Source organism: Malaclemys terrapin, chromosome 1 (assembly GCF_027887155.1).
Source record: "Malaclemys terrapin pileata isolate rMalTer1 chromosome 1, rMalTer1.hap1, whole genome shotgun sequence".
Lineage (NCBI taxonomy): Eukaryota > Metazoa > Chordata > Testudines > Emydidae > Malaclemys > Malaclemys terrapin.
Window position 1 is genome coordinate 39,010,966 of NC_071505.1, and position 23,138 is coordinate 39,034,103.

General features: G+C 48.9%; 1 protein-coding gene across 1 annotated transcript in view; it reads right to left on the reverse strand.

Moving 5' to 3' along the window:
- The window catches only part of PLXNB2 (plexin B2), a 337,927-nt gene that overhangs the window by 65,606 nt on the left and 249,183 nt on the right, over positions 1-23,138 (reverse strand). The window contains exons 8-10 of the mRNA XM_054022660.1: positions 11,407-11,533; positions 9,536-9,686; positions 519-636 (exon numbers count right to left, since the gene is read on the reverse strand). Coding sequence (XP_053878635.1) covers positions 519-636; positions 9,536-9,686; positions 11,407-11,533 — 396 coding nt within the window. The remainder of the gene's footprint in view (positions 1-518; positions 637-9,535; positions 9,687-11,406; positions 11,534-23,138) is intronic.

Below are 23,138 nucleotides of genomic sequence, written 5' to 3' on the forward strand. Positions count from 1 at the left end.
TACAAATATAATGTGATGGGTCATGACAAAATTTTTTTTTTTGTTTTGGTCCTAAACATTCCAATTTCATTGTCAAAAAATAAAAGTAAAACAAACTCCATTTTTAGTCATACAAAGTAGAACAATTTGCTACAAAATCCTTACTATGTTGAGTTCACAATTTCATAGTGAGAATAATTAAAGAACCTAGTCTGGTAACTTGCTTCTCCTGAACAGCAGCATGCATGAAAAAGCCATAATATGGATCATAGGAACTTTGGGCCTGAATCTGTGAGGTCTGAAAGCCCTAGACTCCCAGGTAGGTCAAGTTTGTGCTTGCAAATCAGATAATTTAGATGTCTGAGTCTATAGTTTGAGAGTTCGTTCTGCAAGTTGGATGCCAACAGACTTATCAGGGAATGCTGACTGTGCCAGATGGTTTACTATAGAAGGATTCAGCTGCCTTAAGTAAACAGTTCAGTTACCTGAACACATACAGCATAATGCAACAACTCATGTTAAGAAGATAAAATACTCACGGCAGATTTTCAGAAAGATTCATTGCTTCTTCACAGTCATAGAAAGGATATGTAGCCGATGCAAAAAAGATAGTCTTTTTCTCTCCAAAGGTTAATATTAGTGAAACTGAAACATGATCTACCAAAAAAAGGAAATAAGTTGTTGAATACTTTAGCTCTTGTGTAGAATGGTGCAATGACGTTTTTATTATTTGTTCAGGATGTAAAACAAACACCTAACTGGAATCACAAGGTTAAAACTATCACACTCATGATATAACTAATTTTATTTGTTCTTAACGTTTACTAAATTTTCATAACTGATGGTACAAAGACAGAATGGGATACATAAAGAGAAATGGTAAATAAGCAACATTACAGAATAGTATTATAGTATGGAAATGCCTTAAGAAGGTACTAGAATGATGAAAACTGAGGTAATAAGGAAAATGAGAATTGAATACAGAAGAACAATTGATAGACTTATTTTTAAGAAAATATTTTCATAATTAATGGATATTTCTTCCTGTAAAATTGCTTGTACTACTTGTGCATCAAACTCTATAAACTCATATGAATTAGAACAAGTCAACCTTGTACAAGTTATTCAGTAACCATAGTAATGCCTGAAATATTAAACTAGAACTTTGGACTTTTGGCTTGTTGTAAATAACTTCCCCATGAATGTATTTCTAATCTGGATCATTACTGAACTAAGAATGGAAAAACCTATCTTTAGAAATCGGGGCTTTCTCCAATGAGGATATTTACAACTCCTCTTGCAGAAATCATTAAACTCCTGTGACAAGCTATTTCACAAGCTATTGAGCAATTGCAAACTGTGCTTTCTGCAAATAATTTCTTGAAAGGGTGATGGCAGCTTGGCTGTAAGATCACTTTGTCTACCACTGGTTTGGTGGAAAATTTCAGTTAGGTTTGTATCCAACTCATACTGCAGGGACAACTTAAAATGAGATCTGCAAATAGGTGTCCTTCAATTTAGAATGTATCCTAGTCCCTTTGGAATTTTTCACAACTAAAGCAGTGTGGATGATTTCAACTTGGTGGAGCTTCTCAAGACTAAATGGTTGTGTCTGGATTTTTGTCACGTTCTACCAGCAATCATTCTGTTGCCATTGGTGGTTACAGTTTGCCTTCCGCTGCGGTGCCTGGGAGGGTTTTGAACATCTTCATAGTGGTTCTGAAGGCTCTCTCAGATGGATTTGTTTGTGAGAAATTCAGAGGCCTCTATTATTTCTAGATGGTTTGATTACTCGGATGCTCCTCCTGATAGACTTCCCATATCACTTTATGTGCCGAATGAAGTCAAACTACATCAACTTTATCAACATGGACAAGGACTTAAGTCTCTTCACATATTCTGCACTACAGAAGATATAGAAAAAGTGGATTGGCTACTAAATAATGAAGTATTATGTTATTCTTTGTACTTGGTATAATCTAAGTACCTGAACATATCTCTCAGCAGCTTGATACTTCTGTTCAGAGAGGGTAATTAATTTACATTGCTCTTCTCTCTGTAACTAAACCTAATTGTCATCAGCTGAGCACTATGACTTCTAGTGTGCTTGCACACTGAAATTTTGTTGTGCCAGATATCAAGAAAGCCACGTTCATGGGTATCAGCATCTGAATACTTTAAATACTAGTATGTAATAATTAATGCAACGTTATGCATGTAGAATAGAAATCACACATAGAAAAATATATAAAACCGTTACTTACCTTTCATAACATTCTTTGAGATGTGTTGCTCATTTCCTTTCCATTCACGTGAGCCCACGTGAGCAGCCGTTGGGAGATTTTTGCCTTAGCGGTACCCATAGGACCAGTTGTGGCACCCTTTGGAGTGCTAAAAAGCAACAGAGGGTCCTGTGGCACCTTTGAGACTAACAGAAGTACTGGGAGCATAAGCTTTCGTGGGTAAGAACCTCACTTCTTCAGATGCAAGTACCTGAAGAAGTGAGGTTCTTACCCACGAAAGCTTATGCTCCCAGTACTTCTGTTAGTCTCAAAGGTGCCACAGGACCCTCTGTTGCTTTTTACAGATTCAGACTAACACGGCTACCCCTCTGATACTTTGGAGTGCTGTACTTATGCCGCGGTATATCAGATGCTGCCGGCCCTACACCCTCTCAGTTCTTTCTTGCCGACAACTCCGACAGAGGGGCAGGAGGATGGGTAATGGAATGAACATGAGCAACATCTCGAAGAACAACAGTTACAAAAGGTAGGTAACCGTTTTTCCTTCTTGGAGTGCTCGTTCATGTCGATTCCATTCTAGGTGACTCATAAGCAGAATCAATGGAGGTGGTCTCTGAGTTCACAGTCTTGCAGCACAGCTCTGCCAAAACAAGCATCGTCTCGAGCCTGCTGGGTCAGCGCATAGTGTGATGCGAACGTGTGGATGGACGATCAGGTGGTGGCCCAACAGATGTCATGGACCAGCACCTGCGCTAGGAAGGCTGCTGTCGCCTGTGCCGTAGTTGAATAAGCCGTCATGATTGCCGGCAGGGGCACCTTTGCCACCTGATAGCAGTAGAGGATGCAGGCCGTGATCCAAGACAAGATTCTCTGGGCTGACACTGGGCAACCTTTCATTCTGTCAGCAAATCAGCAAGGAAAAACTGCATTGAGTTATGGAATGGCTTCGTTCTACCAATGTAGAAGGCCAGCACCTGTCTGATGTCTAGGGTATGCAGTCTGCATTCCTCATCCGTCGCATGAGGCTTTGGATGAAGGACTGGTAAGTAAATGTCTTGACCAGATGACCTTGGACAGAAAAGCCGGGTGTGGACGCAGTTGGACCTTATCCTTATAGAAGGCCGTATAGGGCAGCTCCTATGGGCCGAAGTTACAGAGACCAAGAAGGAGACCCTTCAGGAGAGAAGCACGAGGGAGCAGGAAGCCAAGGGTTCGAAGGGGGGACCCATGAGCCTCGACTGCACAAGATTCAGGTCCCAAGCGGAGATTGGGTCCTAGACGTGCGGGTAAAGGTGCTCCAGACCTTTCAGAAACCGCGCCGTCATGGGATGGGCAAAGATCGACCGGCCTTGAAATGGAGGGTGGAATGGTAAAATGGCCGCCAGGTGTAGCTTGATCAAAGATAGTGACAGGCCCTGGAACTTAAGGTGCAGTAAATAGTCCAGGACATCCTGCAGCTCTTCCACAAATGTGTCGGTCCAAGGCCCAATATGTGAACCGCTTCCACTTTGCCACATAGATAGCCCTGGTGGAAGGTTTCCTGCTGCCCAGCAGGACCTGTTGTATGCCAGAGAAGCACTTCTGTTTGTCCATACTCAGCCATGCAACAGCCAGGCCGTTAAGTGCAGCGACACCAGGTTCAGGTGCAGCAGGTTGCCGTGGCTCTGGGACAGCAGGTCCAGCCGAAGAGGTAGCTGCAGTGGGGTGGCTGCATGCAGCATGCCGAACCAATGTTGACAAGGCCACACTGAAGCTATGAGGATAACAGACGCTTTGTCTTGATTCACCTTAGCAATACCTTGTGGATCAACAGTACCGGCAGGAAGGCATACATCAGCGCTCCTGACCACGGAATCAGGAAGGCGTCTGTCCCTACCCTGCAGAGAACAGAACACGAGGCATTTTCTGTTCTGCCTGGATGCAAACAGATCCAACTGGGGAGTCCCCCACCTGCGGAAGATGAGGCTGACCACCTCCGGATGAAGCGACCATTTGTGGCGAGACGAGAAGATCCTGCTGAGGTGATCCGCCAGGATATTCCTGATTTCAGGCAGGTGGGTGGTTACCAGATGAATGGCATGCTGCACACAAAAGTCCCAGAGGCTGAGTGCCTCCTGATTAAGGGCCCAAGACCTGGTGCCACCCTGCCAGTTGATGTAACACATTGCGGCTGTATTGTCTATCAGGACCTGCACTACCTTACCTTCCAGGTGGGGCAAGAACACCTGGCAGGCCAGGTGAACTGTTCTGAACTCCCTGATGTTGGTATGAAGGGCTAGATTGTTTTGTAGCCAGCGGCGCTGGGCATTGAGCTTGCCCAGGTGGGCTCCTCAGCCCAGGTCTGACACGTCCGAGACCAGAGTGAGCGACGGAGACAGGGTCACGAAGGGAACCCCTGCAGCGACTAGGGATCCAGCCACCAGTCCAAGGATGAGAGAACATGGCTTGGTACCATGACCACCTCGGTCCAGGGCATGCCTGCTGGGGATATAGACTGAGGCCAACCATGCCTGCAGATGCTGCAGATGAAGTCGGGTATGGCTGACTAAGTACGTGCACATGGCCATGTAACCAATCAGTCTCAGGCAAGCATGGGCCATGGTGAGCGGATGGCTCTTTAAGTGGGTGATGAAGTCCGACATGGCCTGAAAACTTGCTTCCGGAAGGAAGGTGCTGGTCCATGTGAAGTTGAGAACTGCTCCGATAAACTCTATGCGTTCAACTGGCGTTAACGTGGACTTCTCTGTGTGTGACAGACCCAGACCAGTGGGGTACAGGATTCTGGTAGAGGGCAAATATACTGATCACTAGATGAGTAGTTTTCTGTTCCCTGAGTGACCAGAGCAGGGGCTGCACTAGAGTAATCAGGAACCTGCTAGAATCAGTTAAGACAGGCAGGCTAATTAGGACACCTGGGTTTTAAAAGGAGCTCACTTCAGTTTGTGGTGGGAGTGTGAGGAGCTGGGAGCAAGAGGCGCAAGGAGCGGAGAGTGAGAGGGTGTGCTGCTGGAGGACTGAGGAGCACAAGCGTTATCAGACACCAGGAGGAAGGTCCTGTGGTGAGACTAAGGAAGGTGTTTGGAGGAGGCCATGGGAAAGTAGCCCAGGGAGTTGTAGCTGTCATGCAGCTGTTACAGGAGGCACTATAGACAGTTGCAGTCCACAGGGCCCTGGGCTGGAACTCGGAGTAGAGGGCGGGTCCGGGTTCCCCCCAAACCTCCCAATTGACCTGGACTGTGGGTTCTTCCAGAGGGGAAGGTCTCTGGGCTGTTCCCCAACCCACATGGTGAATCTCTGCGGCAAGAAAATCCACCAATAAGCGCAGGACCCACCAAGATAGAGGAGGAACTTTGTCACATGTGTTTATTAACAGGCCCACATCGTTCCAGATGGACTGCAGAGCAGGTGTAACAGAGCCTCGATCTGGTGCAGACCTGCCCTTGATGAGTCAGTTGTCGAGATACGGGAAGATCTGGACCCCTCAACATCTCAGGTAAACCATTACTGGCGCCATGCATTTTGTGAACATCCTGGGGCCAAGGACAGGCCAAAGGATAGTGCCATGAACTGGAAGTGGTGCTTGGCCACTATGAAACGCAGGGAACGCCTGTGTCCTGAGAATATGGAGACATGAAAATAAGTGTCCTTTAAGTTGAGAGCGGTGTACCAGTCTCCAGGATCCAGGGAAAGAATGATGGAGGCCAGGGAGGCCATATGGAACATCAACTTATTGAGAGACTTGTTGAGGCCCGCAGGATGGGTCTTCAGATTAGGTCTTCGGGATTAGGAAGTAACTGGAGTAGGATCCTCTTCCTTAAATGTCCTGAGGAACTACCTCCAAAGCCCCCGAGTCCAGGAGCTTCTCGACCTCCTGAATGAGGAGTTGCTCATGAGAAGAGTCCCTGAAGAGGGATGGGAAAGTGGGTGGGTGGTAAAAAGGGGTGGCCAAGCATTGTAGGGTATAGCCCTGACCTATTATGTCCAGGACCCAGTAGTCCGACATAACTGGCGACCAGGCCGAGTGGTAGGGAGAGAGGCGGTTGAGGAAAAGGTGGGTAGGATCCGGTTGAATGACTGGGGCGTCGCTTTCAGGCACACTCTCAAAAAGATTGTTTCTGGGCCCCTGGGTGTTTGGCGGGCCCAGGCTGGGCTGGCGAGCAGGAGGAAGGAGGGAGATGAAGACTAAAACTAGCTTCCCTTCTCCTTGTAGATCCCTGACAGGGTTGCCAGGTTCTTGGCAGCAGTGGTGGCCAGAAGAGCTTCCTGGCTGATTGTGGCGTGTGCATGCCCAATGAACGAAGGGTAGCCCTGGTGTCCTTCAACCTGTGCAGTCTGGCGTCTGTTTGATCAGAGAACAGACCAAATCCATCAAAGGGGAGGTCCTGGATCGAGGCCTGCATCTCCAGGGAGAGGCCCGCTGTTTGAAGCCAGGAGCTGTGTTGCATGACCACCACTCATGAAACCACCCTTGCCGCCGAGTTCCATGCCATCTGCAGGGAACATCTGGCCACCACAGTACCTTCCTGCACCAGGGTGCCAAACTTTGGGCCAGATGCTGAGGGAGGGATTCCTTGAACTTCTTAAGACTGTCCCGGCCTAGCAGGGCCCGATGGTCCGCCACCCGGAATTGCAAGCTGGTGGTTGAATACATTTTTCTCCCAAATAAACAGAGCGTTTTGGCCTCTTTGTTTTTGGGAGTCGAGGAGGTGGGAACCTGCTTGTCCTTCTCGTTGCCCACTGAAACCTTTGGCTGGCATGAAGTACTTTTTCTTGGCCTGTTTCGAGGTGGGAGGGATGGAGGAGGGGGTTTGCCACAGGGTCTTGGCTATCTTGAGGACCCAATCATGTACGGGCAAGGCGACCCGGGCAGGCATAGAGGCCGAGCGGACATTGAAGAGGGTGTTCTCCTGCTCTGCTATCTCCTGCACCTCAAGCCTCAAGTTCTTGGCCACGCGCCAGAGAAGGGCTTGATGCTCCCTAAAGTCATCCAGCGGGCTAGCTCTGGAAGGTCCCACGACCACCTTGTCTGGGGATGACGAGGAAGACTGGACTGCTGGTGGAGGTGCTGGGGTCTCGAGCACCTTCGGAGAAGGAGGCTTAGGGATGGGCAAAGGTTCCTCTGCCCCAACCTCGGAAAGGGCTTCTGGTACTCACCGACTGATGCTCCAATACAGCCACCAAGGAGTGCTGGGAAGGGGACATCACCACAACTGGTACGCCCGATGCATTCCAATATGGCCACCACATTGGCCACTGGCTGTGGTGCCACTGAAGTGCCGCAGACAAGGGAGCGAGCTCCGGTGCCCAATCATGCTGATGGGACCTGGAGGAACCACCTTCCGGCGACCAGGGAGGAGCCATCGATGCCTATGTTTGCTTACTCGTCATGGCTACTGGTGACTATTGTATAGGCATAATTGACTGATGATTGTACCGGGAAGAGCAGTGCCGGTGCTGGGGAGACCAGTGCCAAGACAGGGAACATTCCCACTGCTGGGAGCCCCAACCGGGGAGGAATGATCACATGGCTCTGCAGTAGCTGGGCAGGCAGGCCCAGGCCCCTTGTTAGGTAAATAAATAAAATTAGTTAATTAATGGAGATACCCCATCTCCTAGAACTGGAAGGGACCTTGAAAGGTCATCGAGTCCAGCCCCCTGCCTTCACTAGCAGGACCAAGTACTGATTTTGCCCCAGATCCCTAAGTAGCCCCCTCAAGGATTGAACTCACAACCCTGGGTTTAGCCGGCCAGTGTTCAAACCCCTGACCCTTCATGTTCAGTGCTGGGGAGCACTTCTTGGCCTTCTTCTTCGGCACCGGCGAAGGTGAGCAGTGACAAGAGGAGCCGGGTGCCAGCGGTGTGCTGCACTGTGTGGTGCGACCTGCATGGATGGCTTAGAATCCACCCTCCACCCAGCTTCCATCAGGAGAGCCCTGAAGTGGATATCCCACTCCTTTTGGGTGCGGGGCCAAAAGTTTTTGCAGATCCGGTACTGCTCCCTAACTTGTGACTCCCCCAAGCACTTAAGGCAGCTGCTATGGGGGTCACTCACAGGCATAGACGTGTTGCAGTCCAAGCAGGATTTAAACCCGGGAGACAGGGGCATGCCCCGCCTGGGGCGAAGTCCCCGCTGGGACCCTAACTACTAACAAGCACACACTTAACTACTTAACACTACTATATGCAAACTATATACACAAAGGCCCTAAGGCACAAAGTTCAAAAGGAGAAACTGCTAGCTCTTGCTAAGCAAGAAAAACTCGGACCACCACGGGAGGTAAGAAGGAACTGAGAGGGCGTAGGGATGGTGGTGCCTGATATACTGCGGCATAAGTGCGGCACTCCAGAGGGTGCCACAGCCAGCCCTATGGGTACTGTTAAGGCAAAAACCTGCAACGGCCGCACACGTGGTCCAGGGCCGGCTCTAGGCACCAGCTTAGCAAGCAGGTGCTTGGGGTGGCCACTCCCAAGGGGGGCGGCATGTCCAAGTATTCGGGGGATCCTTCACTCCGACTTGGGAAGTTTTTTTTTTTTGGGCTGCTTGGGGCGGCAAAAACCCTGGAGCCGGCCCTGACGTGGTCGCGTGAACACCCAGAATGAAATCAACATGAGCAAGCACTCAACAAAAAATAGATGTTAGAGGAACACTGCTATGAAGTTAAGCACTCAATAGCTAGGAAACACTAGAAGAACCATGATTGCTCATGGAAATTGAATGCATACAAACAGGGATGCAGAATTAGGATAGCATCTTTAATTACATGACATACTATTTTTTCCTGCAGGACCCCTATCTAGTTTGTTACAGAATTTGAAAGGTGTATAGAGAATAAGGCAGGGAACTGCCAGATGAGAAAGCATGGTCTGTGGTGCAGGGAAACAGGCAGGCACACTTTGGAAATTCACAAAATTTAGAAGCAAGTGCTGAACAAGCTCTACTGCACATGTGCAAATGTCAATTTCGGGGGGACTGATAAGTCAATCAAATCTAGACAGATTTTCATGAGTACAGGAAAAGGCACATCTCTGATCCCGTCTGCCTCATTTCAAGTTCCTGCTGCAAACATTGGAAGTGCTAGAGCTGTTCAAAAAATAGCTGGAAAAAATTAACTTTGACTGAACCATTTTTCCACTAACCTCATGCATGGAAATGACTGCACTGTTTTTTGCTGAAACTAGGAAGAGATCAAGAAAAAATTCAGCCCAATAGGTTGAACTTGGAAAAACTTATAAGCAAATGACAGATAATGGAGGATTACAATGGTAGTGATCATCCCACATAAAATAAATGGGAGGCAGCACAGTGTCCTTACCTTGACCTTTTGGAGTGGGAGGAATTGTAGTGGGAGGATCACAAATAATAGTCCCATCTCTCAACTCTGCAATATTGGTTGTTTCACCAAACTGACACCAAAGCGTGTCACTTTCAGTTAACTCTGGCAACGGACTTACAGTCAGTTCTACCTGTAAACACAAAGACATAATTCTACTTTAGAAAAAATGTCACAAAAAACAACCACCACTCAAACAAAAATGAGCAAGGTCAGAGACAGATTAAGATGGAGACTGATTAAGATGGCGACCGAGTGCTTTTATGGATTTTGATGCTCCAGGACACTGGTGTGTTAATTACTGGTTCTGTTTTTATAGTTTCTCATTGTCCCCTTTTTCCACAGCCACCGGTACTACAGTCAGTAATTAGATAGCCTCTTTTCCCCCCTCTGAGACAGCTTACTTTAGAAATTACAGCATTTCTGTGGTGAATAGATGGACCACAATGAAAGCTTGGATGTATCACAGGAAAGAGTAAATTAAATGGAGGATAGTGATTTCCATGTTCTTTTCACAGTTTTGATTGTGACTTTTTTCCAGACAGATGATTTTCTTTTAGATTATTCTCCTGCAATGGATTTATTAAAATGGTCAGTTCCCTATGGACACTCACACCTTGCTTATCTCCTGATTGGGTTATCACAAGGCATTCTAGAATAGAGCTAGAGTCAAAGACCACTCGGGAAGTCTCAGCTAGAGCAGAATGTATCTGCCTGCTTGCTTTAGTGTATTGCCCATAGAGAATACATAAAACCAGAGGGAGACCTGGCTTTCTGTTCACCTTCAGGTACGATTCAAGTCACAGATTTTTATCTAATAGAGCTCAATATGGTTTGAGTGTCTTCTCTCGTTCTCTCTGTTCTCCACCATATCAGTCCTGATCAAATGGGACACTTTCACTAATAGTTTTCAGATCTGAACATCTGGGGATATTGACAGGTATTATCAGTGGTCCCAACTCAGCAGCTTGCTTCCACTGGTCCATTAGAGCCTGACTTTCAAGACTTCAGCAGGATTCAAAAAGGGATTAGATATTTATATGAATGAGGAGGAATACCCAGAGTTGTAACAGTAAAGACTAAAACAAAATGCAAGGGTTTTGGAACAGATATGAACTCTCATGCTTCAGGGCTTAAAAGCTAAACTCTAATTGGGGTCATACTGGTTTAGTGCTGAGCTTTTTGCACCTTCCTCTGAGGCACCTGGTATCTGCCACTCCCAGAGACAGAACACTGAACTAGACGGACCACTAGTCTGACCCAATGTGACAATTCCTGTGTTCCTACTACTAGTTGACTTTCAAAGCATGGTTTAAGGCTCAACTGTTGACTCAAATTTCTGCCTAAGTGAGCTGCAAGTGGGTACTGAGAGGGAATGGAACCCTCTTGGAGATGGCCCATTTAATTAACATTAATGTGCTGTGTATTATTTTAACGTTTCATACATGTGCTTATAGAACAGACTGGATAAGTGCATTTAATAAACTGAAAAATAAACAAAAGCTACACAAGTTTAATCAATGATCTTCAACTTAAAAAAACTATTCCCCATAATACAGACAAACGTAGCCTAGACTCAAACAGAAGCATTTTGACAACCATAACAGCATGTGCCACTTTTATTTACAGCTAAAAAGTTAAAAAACAAGCAAAACAAATAAAAAAACACTCTTCTTTGTAATTGCAGCCTGCAAATATGGCAGCTAAAAGAGTAGTTGTAGGCATCTTTCAATACTATTTCAAATTACCACTGCAAACAAATAGATATCGATAAGTATTTTTCTGATATGCTACTTATAGCAACTGTATGTGTACTTTAAGCATACAATAGGCAAAACGTTTATTTTTCATACCTTGACAGGGGCTTTGCGACTCATATTTTGAGGATGCGCACTAGTAATATTCATGCATACACCATCTGGACTCCACAGCCAATGGTTCGGCATATTAGCTCTTTCACAGTCTATCTTCCTTGTGCAGCTGATAAAAAGACAACACAATATAAATATCTAATGCAAAGCTGATTAAGATCAGTGTTCCCTGTTTTAAATGACTTCTTCAAAAAAAATTAGGTATTGACAATTTCACTTTCAGTTAGAAGAGGTTTTTAATGATAACACAATAGCTGCTTGTAAGACATCTGAATGATAAAACAAAACACAAATATTTACCTATAAGCCATTTTGCATTCCATAAAAATAGACAATCCTGCTTGAAAGATTCCCCTCCAGGTCCATCTTCTGGCTTTTTTAGCTACTATAGGAGGCAGGGGTATCAGGGGCTGTGGAGTCTCACTAATAGGTAAGGGGGATTGTCACAGATGGAAGACAGGAGGCAAACAGGGAAGGTGTCATTGGTTCTAAGAGGTGACAGACCTCGTTATAGGAGGGAAGTTAGCTGAATAGGCCCCACAAAACTTTGGGTCAGCCTTGTACACCATTTACACCTCTTGTATGGTGCCTAGCACAATGGAGTCCAATCCTGATTAATGCCTCCAGACATTTACTCAAATATGAATATTAAAACAACAGCATTCAAGTAACAATAAAATCATTGTACTGTTCTAATAGGCACACTACCTTCTGAATATTGTAGATATATAAACTGAGTGTGTATGGGTACACACATATATACCTACACACACAATTGGTGAAGTGCTGTGTCTAATCATGGGTTATAATTTGGTGTAATGAAGTAAAACTTCAAAAATGAGTTCTAGATTTTCCTTGTAAATTAATAAAATACTAGAAAATGCAAATTTATATGAATGCATGTTTGCCCGTGTCTCACAGAGACCATTAATACTTTGCAATATTGAGGTCAGAGGTTATATCAGAAATCTGAAGGGAAATCTAGGGAAAACTGCCATTTGTATGATATATGACACAGCCTTCAGCCCCAGTAGCCTAAGAGGAGTTCAAGTTGAACTTGCTCATATACTCTGAATCCCCAGGTTTATATATATGCTAACCGACATACAGACTGATAAAGCTATAGTGTATTACACAAACCTGCATGGAATGCATAACCTTGGCTGGCGTATTCTGTGTTCTGCTTCACATCAAGCTTGTAACTTAATGTGATGGTTCAAATTTTTAGACAGGAAGCAAGAGGCCTGAAATTTATCTGCATACCATAATTAAATAATGCCTTTGTGTGGACAGCAAGCACTCTTACCATGAAATCCCAATGGCTCATGACAAGGGGCTAATTAACCTAGCAGTCAGAAGCAGAGCTATAAGGCTGTAGCCCCCTATTTTGACTCCATCAATGCAGTGTAAAAACAAGAGACATTCCAAGATTGTTCAGCACATTCATAGATAACGAAGTTACTTACCTGTAACTAGAGGTTCTTCGAGATGGGTGGTCCCTATCCATACTCCACTGAGGGTTGTACGCATGCACCATATACCCAGAGCCATAGCTTTTGAAAGTAGTGTTGTTCAGTGGTCTGAACACCCGCAGCACCTCGTGGTTTCACCTGAGGCGATAAAGGGCATGGTGGGCCACCGGCATCTCCAGTTCCTGCTCTACCGCAGATCTGTTGGAGGATGGATAGGGACCACACATCTCGAAGGCCTTCCTGTTATAGGTAAGCAACTTGGTTTTCTTCTTTGAGTGATAGTCCCTACTGTATTCCACTGAAGGTGAGTAGCAAGCAGTGCCTATGTGGGAGGATGGTGTGAGGAGACTGTGGAACGGAGGACTGCTGCTCTGGGGAGGAAAAGAGTGTCCATGCGGAATCATGCACTAGAGCAAGGGTTCTCAACCTTTTTCTTTCTGAGGCCCACCCATCATGCTATAAAAACTCCACAGCCCACCTGTGCCACAACAGCTGTTTTTCTCCATATAAAAGCTAGGGCCAGCATGGACAAGCAGGACAGTTGCCTGGGGCACCATGCCACAGGGGGCACTGAGAAGTTAAGTTGCTCAGGCTTCAGCTTCAGCCCCAGGTATTGGGGCTCGGCTCCAGCATGCAGTCCTGCATAGCGGGGCTTCGGCTTTCTGCCTTAGTGAGTTTAATGCTGGCCATGCTTAGCGGCCCCCCTGAAACCTGCTCGCAGCCCCCCCAGGGGGCCCTGGATCCCTGATTGAGAACCACTGCACTAGAGCATAATGTGTGGAAAAAGTGTGTACAGAACTCCATGTGGCCATCTTGCATATGTCTGCAAGGAGCACATTGTGGAGTGTGGCTGTGGTTGATGCTTGCACTCCCATGGAATGGCCTGAATCCCTTCAGGTAGGGATCATCCTGGTAATTGATAGTGTGTAATGCACCCTGAGACTCTTGGAAATTCTCTGGGTGGAAATGACTTGCCCTTTCATTCTCTCTGCTATGGCTACAAAAATCCTAGGAGATTTCTGAAATGGCTTTATCTGCTCAAGATAAAAAGCCAACACCCTGTGAACATCTCATGAGTCAAGTCTCCATTCCTCATTAGAGGCATGAGGGTTGGCGAAGAAGGTAGGAAAGCGTATGGGTAGACTGAGGTTGAATTGGGAAACCATCTTGGATAGGTACTTGGGGGGAAGGCATAAAGAGACCTTGTCTTTATGGAAAATGGTGAAAGAGGGGTTCGCCATCATGGCTCCCAGTTCACCACCCCCCCAGCCAATGTAATAGCAACAAGGAAAGTGACTTTCATGGACAGGAGAGACAGCAAGCAGGAGGCCATAGGTTCAAAGGGAATGGTTGTCAATGAGGAGAGGACTAGGTTAACGTCCCATTGGAGGGCAATAGGCTGAGTATTTTCACAGGGTATTTTCACAGAAGGCCCTTCCAGAATAGTACAGTTAGCAGGTGGGTAAAAATGGAATGTCCATCCACCGGTGGGTGAAAAGCACTAATGGCAGCTGTATGCACCTTAAATGGAACTGAGGGCAAGTCCTGAGTTCTTCAGATAGAGGAAATATTCCAAGAATAGCAGGATGCCCACAGTTTCAGGGACAAGGCCCTGTTGTGCAGCCCAGGAAGTGAAGCACATCTATTTGGCTTGATACAAGTGTCTTGTGGAGCCTTTCTGATCTTTGAAAGGACATCTTGAACATCCAGAGAGCATTCCTGTGCTATTGGAGGTGTCCATCCAAAAACCAAGCAGTCAGTGGAAGTGTGTGGGGTTGGGATGTCTGAGTCTGCTGTTGTGTTGGGTCAGTAGCTTTGTGAACATCCAAAGTGTGAGTGGAGGGTGCTTTGACATGCAGAGGAGAAGCAGGAGCCAGAATTGGCAAGACCAGAAGGGGGTGATTAAGATAGTTGTTGTTTTCTCTCGCCTGATCTTGTGGATTACTCGTGGTAGGAGAGATAAGTGGGGGAAGGTGTAGTTCATCCAGTCCGACCAATCGATGAATAGGGCATCCCCCTTTGAGTGAGTTCAATTCCTCCCCTTGAACAATATTTGGTGCATTTGGTGTTGTGGTGGAATGCCAAAAGATCCCTCACTAGGGGGTCCCCACCAACCAAAGGTGTCGGTGGTTACCAAGTCGTGCAATTCCCATTTGTGGTCAGTTGCAAAGTTTCTGCTGAGACTGTTGGTAATCATGTTCTGGGTGACCGGTAGGTAGGCGACTGTCAAAAGGATATCATACTGAAGCTAACCCCCGGGGAGGAGAGGACTTAAAGCAGCTGTGATGTTGATTTCTAGGCCTCTTCCTTGGACTGTGCTACTATCAGCTAGTCATCTAGATAGGGAAAAACGAGGATACTCTGACATCTGAGATGAGCTACCACCACCAAGAAAACTTTTGTGAACACTTGTGGGGCAGTGGTAAGTCCAAATGGGAGAACGCTCTATTAAAGATGTCGAGGTCCCACCTTGAACCTCAGGAACGTTCTGTGTGTTGGGTGTATATACCAGTATGGAAGTAGGCATCCTACATATCGAGAGTTGTAAACCACATGCCTTTTTCTGGGGAGGGAATGATTGTTGCAAGCATGACCAGGTGGAATCTCGGTTTGGAAATTGAATGGTTGAGGTGTCAAGATTAAATATTGGTCTCCATCCTCCATTCTTTTTGGGTACTAAGACATAGCTCAAGTAGAACCTTGTTCTCTGAAAGGGGTCTGGGATTAACTCCACAGCTCCCCACAGCAAAAGGGTGATCCGTGTGTGGACTGAGGTGGAGGGTGAGATGGGGGCATCGCTGTAAACTCTAGGATGCAGCTGCTCTGAATAATATCTAGGACTCACTTGTCCATTGTTATTGTTTTCCATGATGGTAGAAAGCTTTTGAGGCACCCCCGAAGGAGATAGGCAGGGTGTACAGAGAGTGGTTGACAGCTCTCTAAGGACACTCAGAAATACGGCTTATGCAACGAATGGGTGTGTTGCGTGGATGACTGGCAGTCGATATAGGCAGATGGGGTCTGTGTACCTTAGGGCATTTTGATTGTGGTTGAGTGGTAGAATTTCCTCTTGGGTGCTGGTATGTAGCTACCCAAAGGTCTTAAAGTGGCTCTAGAATCCTTTAGGGAGTGCTGGGTCTCAGCTGTCTTCTGATTGAAGAGATGCCATTCGTTGAATGAAAGGTCCTCTACAATGCTCTGCACTTCCATAGGGAAGCCAGAGGAGTGTAACCAGGATTCCCTCCTCATGAGACTATCCATTGCCCAGACATGGGAAGCCATGTCTGCAGAATCCACTGCGACCTGTAGGATGGACGTGGTGAATAACCTGCCTTCTTGCAAAACTGCCTGGAATTGACTGCGAACCTGTGAGGGTAGCTTGTCTGCGAACACTGCCAATCGCCCATAGTAAATAAAATCATATTTGTTCATCAGGGCTAAGTAATTTGAAATATGAAATTGGAGCCCTGCCAAGGAGACCTTTATGCCCATGAGGTCTAACCTCTTAGCCTTTCTATTGGATGGGGTGGAGCGGGGGTGTTGCTGCTTGAATTTTTTGATGCTGCCTGGATGACCAATGAGTTCGATGAAGGATGAGAGAATAGGAACTTTGACCCCTTGGGGGCAGAGGAGAGGGGAACATAATACGTTGTTTTAGCCCCTTTCAGGGTGGGTGTACACATTGCCAGGGTGTGTGCTGACTGGAGGATGGCGTCGTTGATAGGTAGGGTCACCCTCACTGGTACTGAAATGTGCAACATGTCAAGCAGCTGGTGTTGACTGTTCTGTACTTCGTTGAGTGGATCCCTAGCGCATTGGCTCTTCTCCGCAGCAGTTCCTGGAACTGTCAATAGTCATCCAGTGGGGAGGAGGGGATTGAAGATGTGGCCACGTCTGGAGAAGATGAGGGATGCCTCTCCGGATCCGCTGGTACCATCGGAGTTGAACTAATCAGTGCATCGTCCAACGCTATATCAGAGTGCCTACCCGACTACGGTTGTGGCCAATGGGAAGCAGGCCTGTTCAAAGGGTGAATTTTGGGGCCACAAGCTCCAGAATGGCCAATCTGGTTGACCCTGCTGTTGACTGACCCATAGCCTGTAACTACGGAGCCAGATGCCAGCTCTGCAAGTAAAGCAAGATGGAGAACTGCCATGGTGCCATCAAAACCTTCCGGTAGTCATGCTTCTGAAACAGAATCAGTGGACTGACATCCATATCATCCTAATCAGAGGAGCTGGAAACCTCTCCAAATGATGGTGCCTTCAGAACCACTAGAATGGGAGGTGGTGGGAAGAATCAGAGGACAAATCACTGCAAGCTGGTGATCAGATCAGGGCATGTGGAGCCCACAGCCCTTCTAGTGCAAACAAGTTGTGGGGACCCAGAGCACTTATGAGTCTCCCAGGGGTCAATGGTCCGTTCTGCAGGAGGAGCTGGCACCAGTAAAAAAACATTTACTCACCTTTGTAACTGTTGTTCTTCGAGATGAGTTGCTCATATCCATTCCAATTAGGTGTGCATGCACCGCGTGCACGATCGTCGGAGAATTTTCTACCCTAGCAACACCTGGTGGGTCGGGTGTGGAGCCCTCTGGAGTGGCGCCTTCATGGCGCTGGATATATACCCCAACCGACCCTGCGCCCACTCAGTTCCTTCTTGCTGGCTACTCCGACAGTGAGGAAAGGAGGCGGGTTTGGAATGGATATGAGCAACACATCTTGAAGAACAACAGTTACAAAGGTGAGTAACCGTTTTTTCTTCTTCGAGTGCTTGCTCATATCGATTCCAATTAGGTGACTACCAAGCCCTACCTAGGCCGTGGGGTCGGAGTGAGACAACGCTGAGTGCAAAACCGCTGATCCGAATGCAGCATCGTCTCTGGACTGCTGTACAAGCGCATAGTGAGTGGTGAAGGTGTGGATCGATGACCAAACCGCCGCTCTACAAATGTCCTGGATCAGGACGTGAGCCAGGAAGGCAGTTGAGGAGGCTTGGGCCCTTGTGGAGCGGGCAGTGAGGTGTGGCGTCGGGGCACCGGCCAGGTCGTAGCAAGCACGAATGCAGGACATGATCCAAGAGGAGAGACATTGTGAGGAGACCGGTAAACCTTTCATCTGGTCGGCCACTGCAACGAAGAGTTGCGTCGTCTTCCTAAACGGTTTCATACGCTCAATATAGAAAGCAAGGGCCCTGCGTACGTCCAAGGAGTGCATACACTGGTCTTGACGGGTGGCGTGCGGCTTAGGATGGAAGACCGGGAGAAATATATCTTGGTTCACATGAAAAGCTGATACCACCTTAGGAAGAAAGGCAGGGTGGGGGCGAAGCTGCACCTTGTCTTTATGAAGACCGTGTATGGAGGCTCAGACGTGAGCGCCCTGATTTCAGAAACACGTCTCGCTGAAGTGATGGCTATAAGGCAGGCTGTCTTCCAAGATAGGTAAAGGAGTGAGCAGGTAGCCAATGGCTCGAATGTGGTCCCTGTGAGCTTGGAGAGAACCAGGTTAAAATCCCAGGTTAACGTGGCTGTGGGTATAGCCGGTCTAAGCCCTTGAGGAATCTGACAACCATCGGGTTAGAGAAGACTGAGGAAGCATGTTCTTCTGGGCGGAACACCGATATAGCGGCCAGGTAAACCCTGACTGAAGATATCGCCAAGCCCTGCTGTTTTAGAGATAGGAGATATTTAAGTATAAGTGGAATAGACGCCTGCAAAGGGGGCGTGGCCCGCTGCTCACACCAACAGGAGAAACGTTTCCACTTGGCTAAGTAAGTGGTCCATGTAGAGGGCTTTCTACTTCCCAGTAGAATCTGTTGCATGGGATGTGAGCATCGTAGCTCTGTCCGATTCAGCCATACAGCATCCACGCTGTAAGGTGGAGCGATTGCAGGTCGGGGTGACAGAGTCTGCCGTGGTCCTGAGAGATCAAGTCTGGGCACAAGGGAGGCGTGATCGGAGTTTGTACTGATAGCTCCAGAAGCGTGGTGTACCAGTGCTGTCTTGGCCAAGCTGGAGTGACTAGAATCATACGTGCCTTGTCTCTGCGTAGCTTGAGCAGTACCCTGTGGACCAGTGGAAATGGAGGGAAAGCGTAGAACAGCTGGTCTCTCCACGATAGTAGGAAAGCATCCGACAGGGAGCCTGGAGATTGCCCTTGGAGGGAGCAGAACACGTGGCACTTCCTGTTGGCTAGTGAGGTGAACAGGTCGACCTGGGGAAATCTCCACATCTGGAAGATGGAATGGATGATATCCAGGCGAATCGACCACTCGTGCGTCTGGAAGGATCTGCTCAGACGGTCCGCTAGAGTGTTCTGGACTCCAGGGAGGAACGATGCCATGAGATGTATCGAGTGGGCAATACAGAACTCCCACTGGCGAATGGCCTCTTGGCATAGGAGAGACAACCGGGCTACTCCTTGCTTATTGATGTAGAACATGGCTGTGGCGTTGTCTGTGAGGACTGACACGCAACGGCCATGTAGGAGACCGAGAAATGCTTGACAGGCTAGGCGCACCGCCATCAGCTCTCGAACATTGATGTGCAGAGCTAGTTGGGATGCAGTCCACAGGCCCTGGGTATGGTGCTCCCCACAGTGAGCGCCCCAACCTAGAGATGAAGCATCTGTGACCAGGTGTAGGGAGGGTTGTGGGGCGTGAAACGGCACTCCTGCGCAAACCGCCTTGTGATCCAGCCACCAGGTGAGAGAGGTCAAGACCGAGTTCGGAACCGTGACCACCATGTTCAGGTTGTCCCGATAAGGACGGTACAACAATGATACTCAGGCCTGAAGTGGGCGAAGCCGAAGTCTGGCATGCCTGGTTACGTAAGTGCAAGAGGCCATGTGTCCCAACAGGCTGAGTCATGTCCTTATTGTAGTGATCAGGAAGACCTGGGAGTCCGTGGATAATGTTTGTGATGGTGTGAAACAGTGTCTGGCAGAAGAGCTCGGGCAAGTCTGGAGTCTAAGACTGCCCCGATAAACTCTATTCTCTGGGTTGGCTCCAGAGTAGACTTTTCTTTGTTGAGTAAAATGCCTAACTCGTGGAATGTTTGTAGTATTATCTGGGCGTGAGTTTGAACTTGCTCCCTGGTGCGGTCGCGCACCAGCCAGTCATCTTGATACAGGAACACCTGTATCCTTTGTCGATGAAGGTATGCTGCCACGACAGCCATACATTTGGTGAACACTCTCGGAGCCACGGACAAGCTGAAGGGAAGGACGGCAAATTGGTAGAGTACATTGTCTACTACAAATCGAAGAAAGTGCCTATGTGGGGGGGTAGATTGTTATATGAAAATATGCGTCCTTCATGTCAAGGGCAGCGTACCAGTCTCCAGGATCCAGGGAAGGGATGATGGTCCCCAAGGAGACCATGCGGAACTTCAACTTTACTATGAATTTGTTGAGTCCACGTAAATTTAAAATGGGTCGCAAACCCCCTTTTGCTTTGGGGATCAGGAAGTAGCAGGAGTAAAACCCCCTGCCCCTTAACTCTGGCGGAACCTCCTCTATGGCCCCCATAGAGAGGAGCCCAAAAACCTCCTGTATAAGGAGACGCTCGTGAGAAGGGTCCCTGAAGAGGGACGGGGAGGAGGGATGGGGGGGGGAGAAACGAAGAAAACTGGAGAGCGTATCCCCTCTCTACCGTGCGAAGGACCAAATGGTCCGAGGTTATAAGGGACCAAGCACGGTGGAAACGGAAGAGGCGATCCCGAAAGAAAGGGAATGGATCCTGGGTAGTGGCTGGCACGCCGTCCTCGAGCACACCTTCAAAAATTTTGCCTAGGTCCTGAAGGTGGTCTAGGATGGCCTTGGTTCTGACTGGGTTGGGGGCCGGTCGACCTCCGTCTACCACCTCGCTCCCGCCTTCTGGGGAAGTCTTGTCTTGGACGAGGAGAAGGAGGGTAGAACCTTTGTGGCTGGGGCCTAAAGCCCTGCGCTGGGATCCTGGGACATGCATCCCCAGGGAGCGCATGATGGTTCTGGAGTCCTTGAGGCTCTGCAACCGAGAGTCCGTCTTGTCAGAGAAAACCCCCTGGCCCTCGAACGGCAGATCTTGCAGGGTCTGCTGCAGTTCTGGCGGTAACCCCGATACCTGGAGCCAGGAGACGCATCTCATGGCTATCCCAGACGCTAGTGTCCTGGTGGCAGAGTCCGCTATGTCCAGGGAGGCCTGCAAGGAGATCCTAGCCACCTTTTTACCTTCCTCCACTAGGGCCCCGAACTCTTCTCTTGAGTCCTGGGGAACCAACTCTTTAAATTTACCCATGGAATTCCATGAGTTGTAATTGTACCGACTCAAGAGTGCCTGTTGGTTTGCGGCTCTGAGCTGTAGACCCTCCCGATGAGTAAACCTTATGCCCAAACAAATCGAAGCGTTTGGCATCCTTCGATTTGGGCGCTGCCGCCTGCTGACCATGACACGCTCTTGCGTTTACTGAGACTACTAGTGAACACGGCGGAGGAGGTGTATAGAGGTACTCATGGTCTTTAGAGGGGACAAAGTACTTCCTCTCTACACCTCTGGCAGTGGGAGGGATGGAGGCCGGGGTTTGCCATATGCCATTAGCGTTCGCTTGGATCGTACGAATAATGGACAACGCCACCCGGGATGGGGCATCAACTGAGAGGATGCTCACCACCAGGTCCTCCACCTCCACTATCTCCTCAGCCTGTAGGTCCATGTTCCGTGCCACCCTACGCAACAAGTCTTGGTGGGTCTGAGGCTGTTGTACTCACCACCGCCTCATCTGGGGAGGATGAGGACGACGCCTCACGGGGTAAAGGATCCAGATGAGGGTCCGGCTCCAAGGGTCCCTGATGTGCAGGATCCCCTGCACCAGGATCTGGGGCCTGCATGGGTGTCGGCACTGGAGCCTCCACGCCCCCTGGAGGAGGACGGGAGATGGTGGCCTCAGGTACCCTGGGCTCAGAGTGTGCCGAGCGAGAGGCCGCTGGTGGAGCTCCTTGAGCTTGGTGATATGCCCATGGGGTCCAGAAAGACCAATGTGCAGGGTCCTGTCTAGGGTCCTCTGCCCCCTCCTACCAATGACCCAAGTCGTCTGCAGCCTGACCCTGAGCAGGGTATGCTGATTGGGAAGCCCCTTCCGACGAGCGAGACGCCGATCTTGAGGGCCAGGGTGGTGCCGAGCATGATTGCAGGGGCTCGTCCTGGCACAGTGCTGAGCGGTGCCGGTCCACAGGCGAGCCGTCTCTGTGCGGTGCTGGTGAGCGGTACCGGGATCGAGAATGGTGCCAATGGCCATGCCGGTACCGGGATCCAGATCTGGATCGTGAAGACGAAGACCGCCTGTAGTCTCGGTGCCGGGAGCGGCCTCGCGAACGGGAACGGCACTCATACTGGTGCCGGGAACTGCGTCTGGACTCCGACCGGTACCGATGCTCAGGTTGATGGTGAGAAGTAGACGGGAGCCGGGAGGAAGATCTTGGCCGCGAGTACGACCGGCGCAGAGATGAAGATCGGTGCCGGGACTGCGAGCGGCATCAGGACCTGCTCCGAGACCGGGAGCAGTGCCCCAAGTCCACGCTCAGAGATGGAGGGCGTATCAGGGCAGGCTTGCCCCTGGATTGCACCGTGCGAAGGGGATGCGGTGCCGCGGGCTGAGATGGCGCTGGCTCCGTAAGGGCAGTAAGGTCTTTCGCCGTTGCAAAAGTCTCCGGCGTAGAAGGGAGACAAGGCTCAACCACAGGATGAGGCGGTGAGCCAGTCCGCACCGGACTCAACGGCCCTACACCCGGTGCCGGAGTCAACGGTGTTCACGATGCCTGTTGGACGGCAGCGTCCTGGGTCTTGCAGGGTCTTTTATATCCCGGAGACAGGGAACGGCGCCGAGGGGCTTGCAGTGGACACGGTGCCGTGGGGCCTTATCCACGTCTGCTCATGGTGCAGTACCGGAGGGTGCCGCTGGGGCACTGCACACCGAGGTGCTCGGTGCCGGAACTTGGCACACCGAAGGGAGATCTGGGCTAGGTGCCGCCTCCATAAGGAACTGCTTAAGTCTAAAGTCCCGCTCCTTTTTGGTCCTGGGCCTGAAAGCCTTGCAGATCTTACACTTGTCCATCTGGTGAGACTCCCCTAAACACTTCAGACAAGAGTCGTGAGGGTCTCCCGTTGGCATAGGCTTAGCATAGGTCGCGCACGGCTTAAAGCCAGGAGCCTTGGGCATGAGCCCGGCTGCACGCCAGGGGGAAAAGGGGAGATAATAGCCCCCTT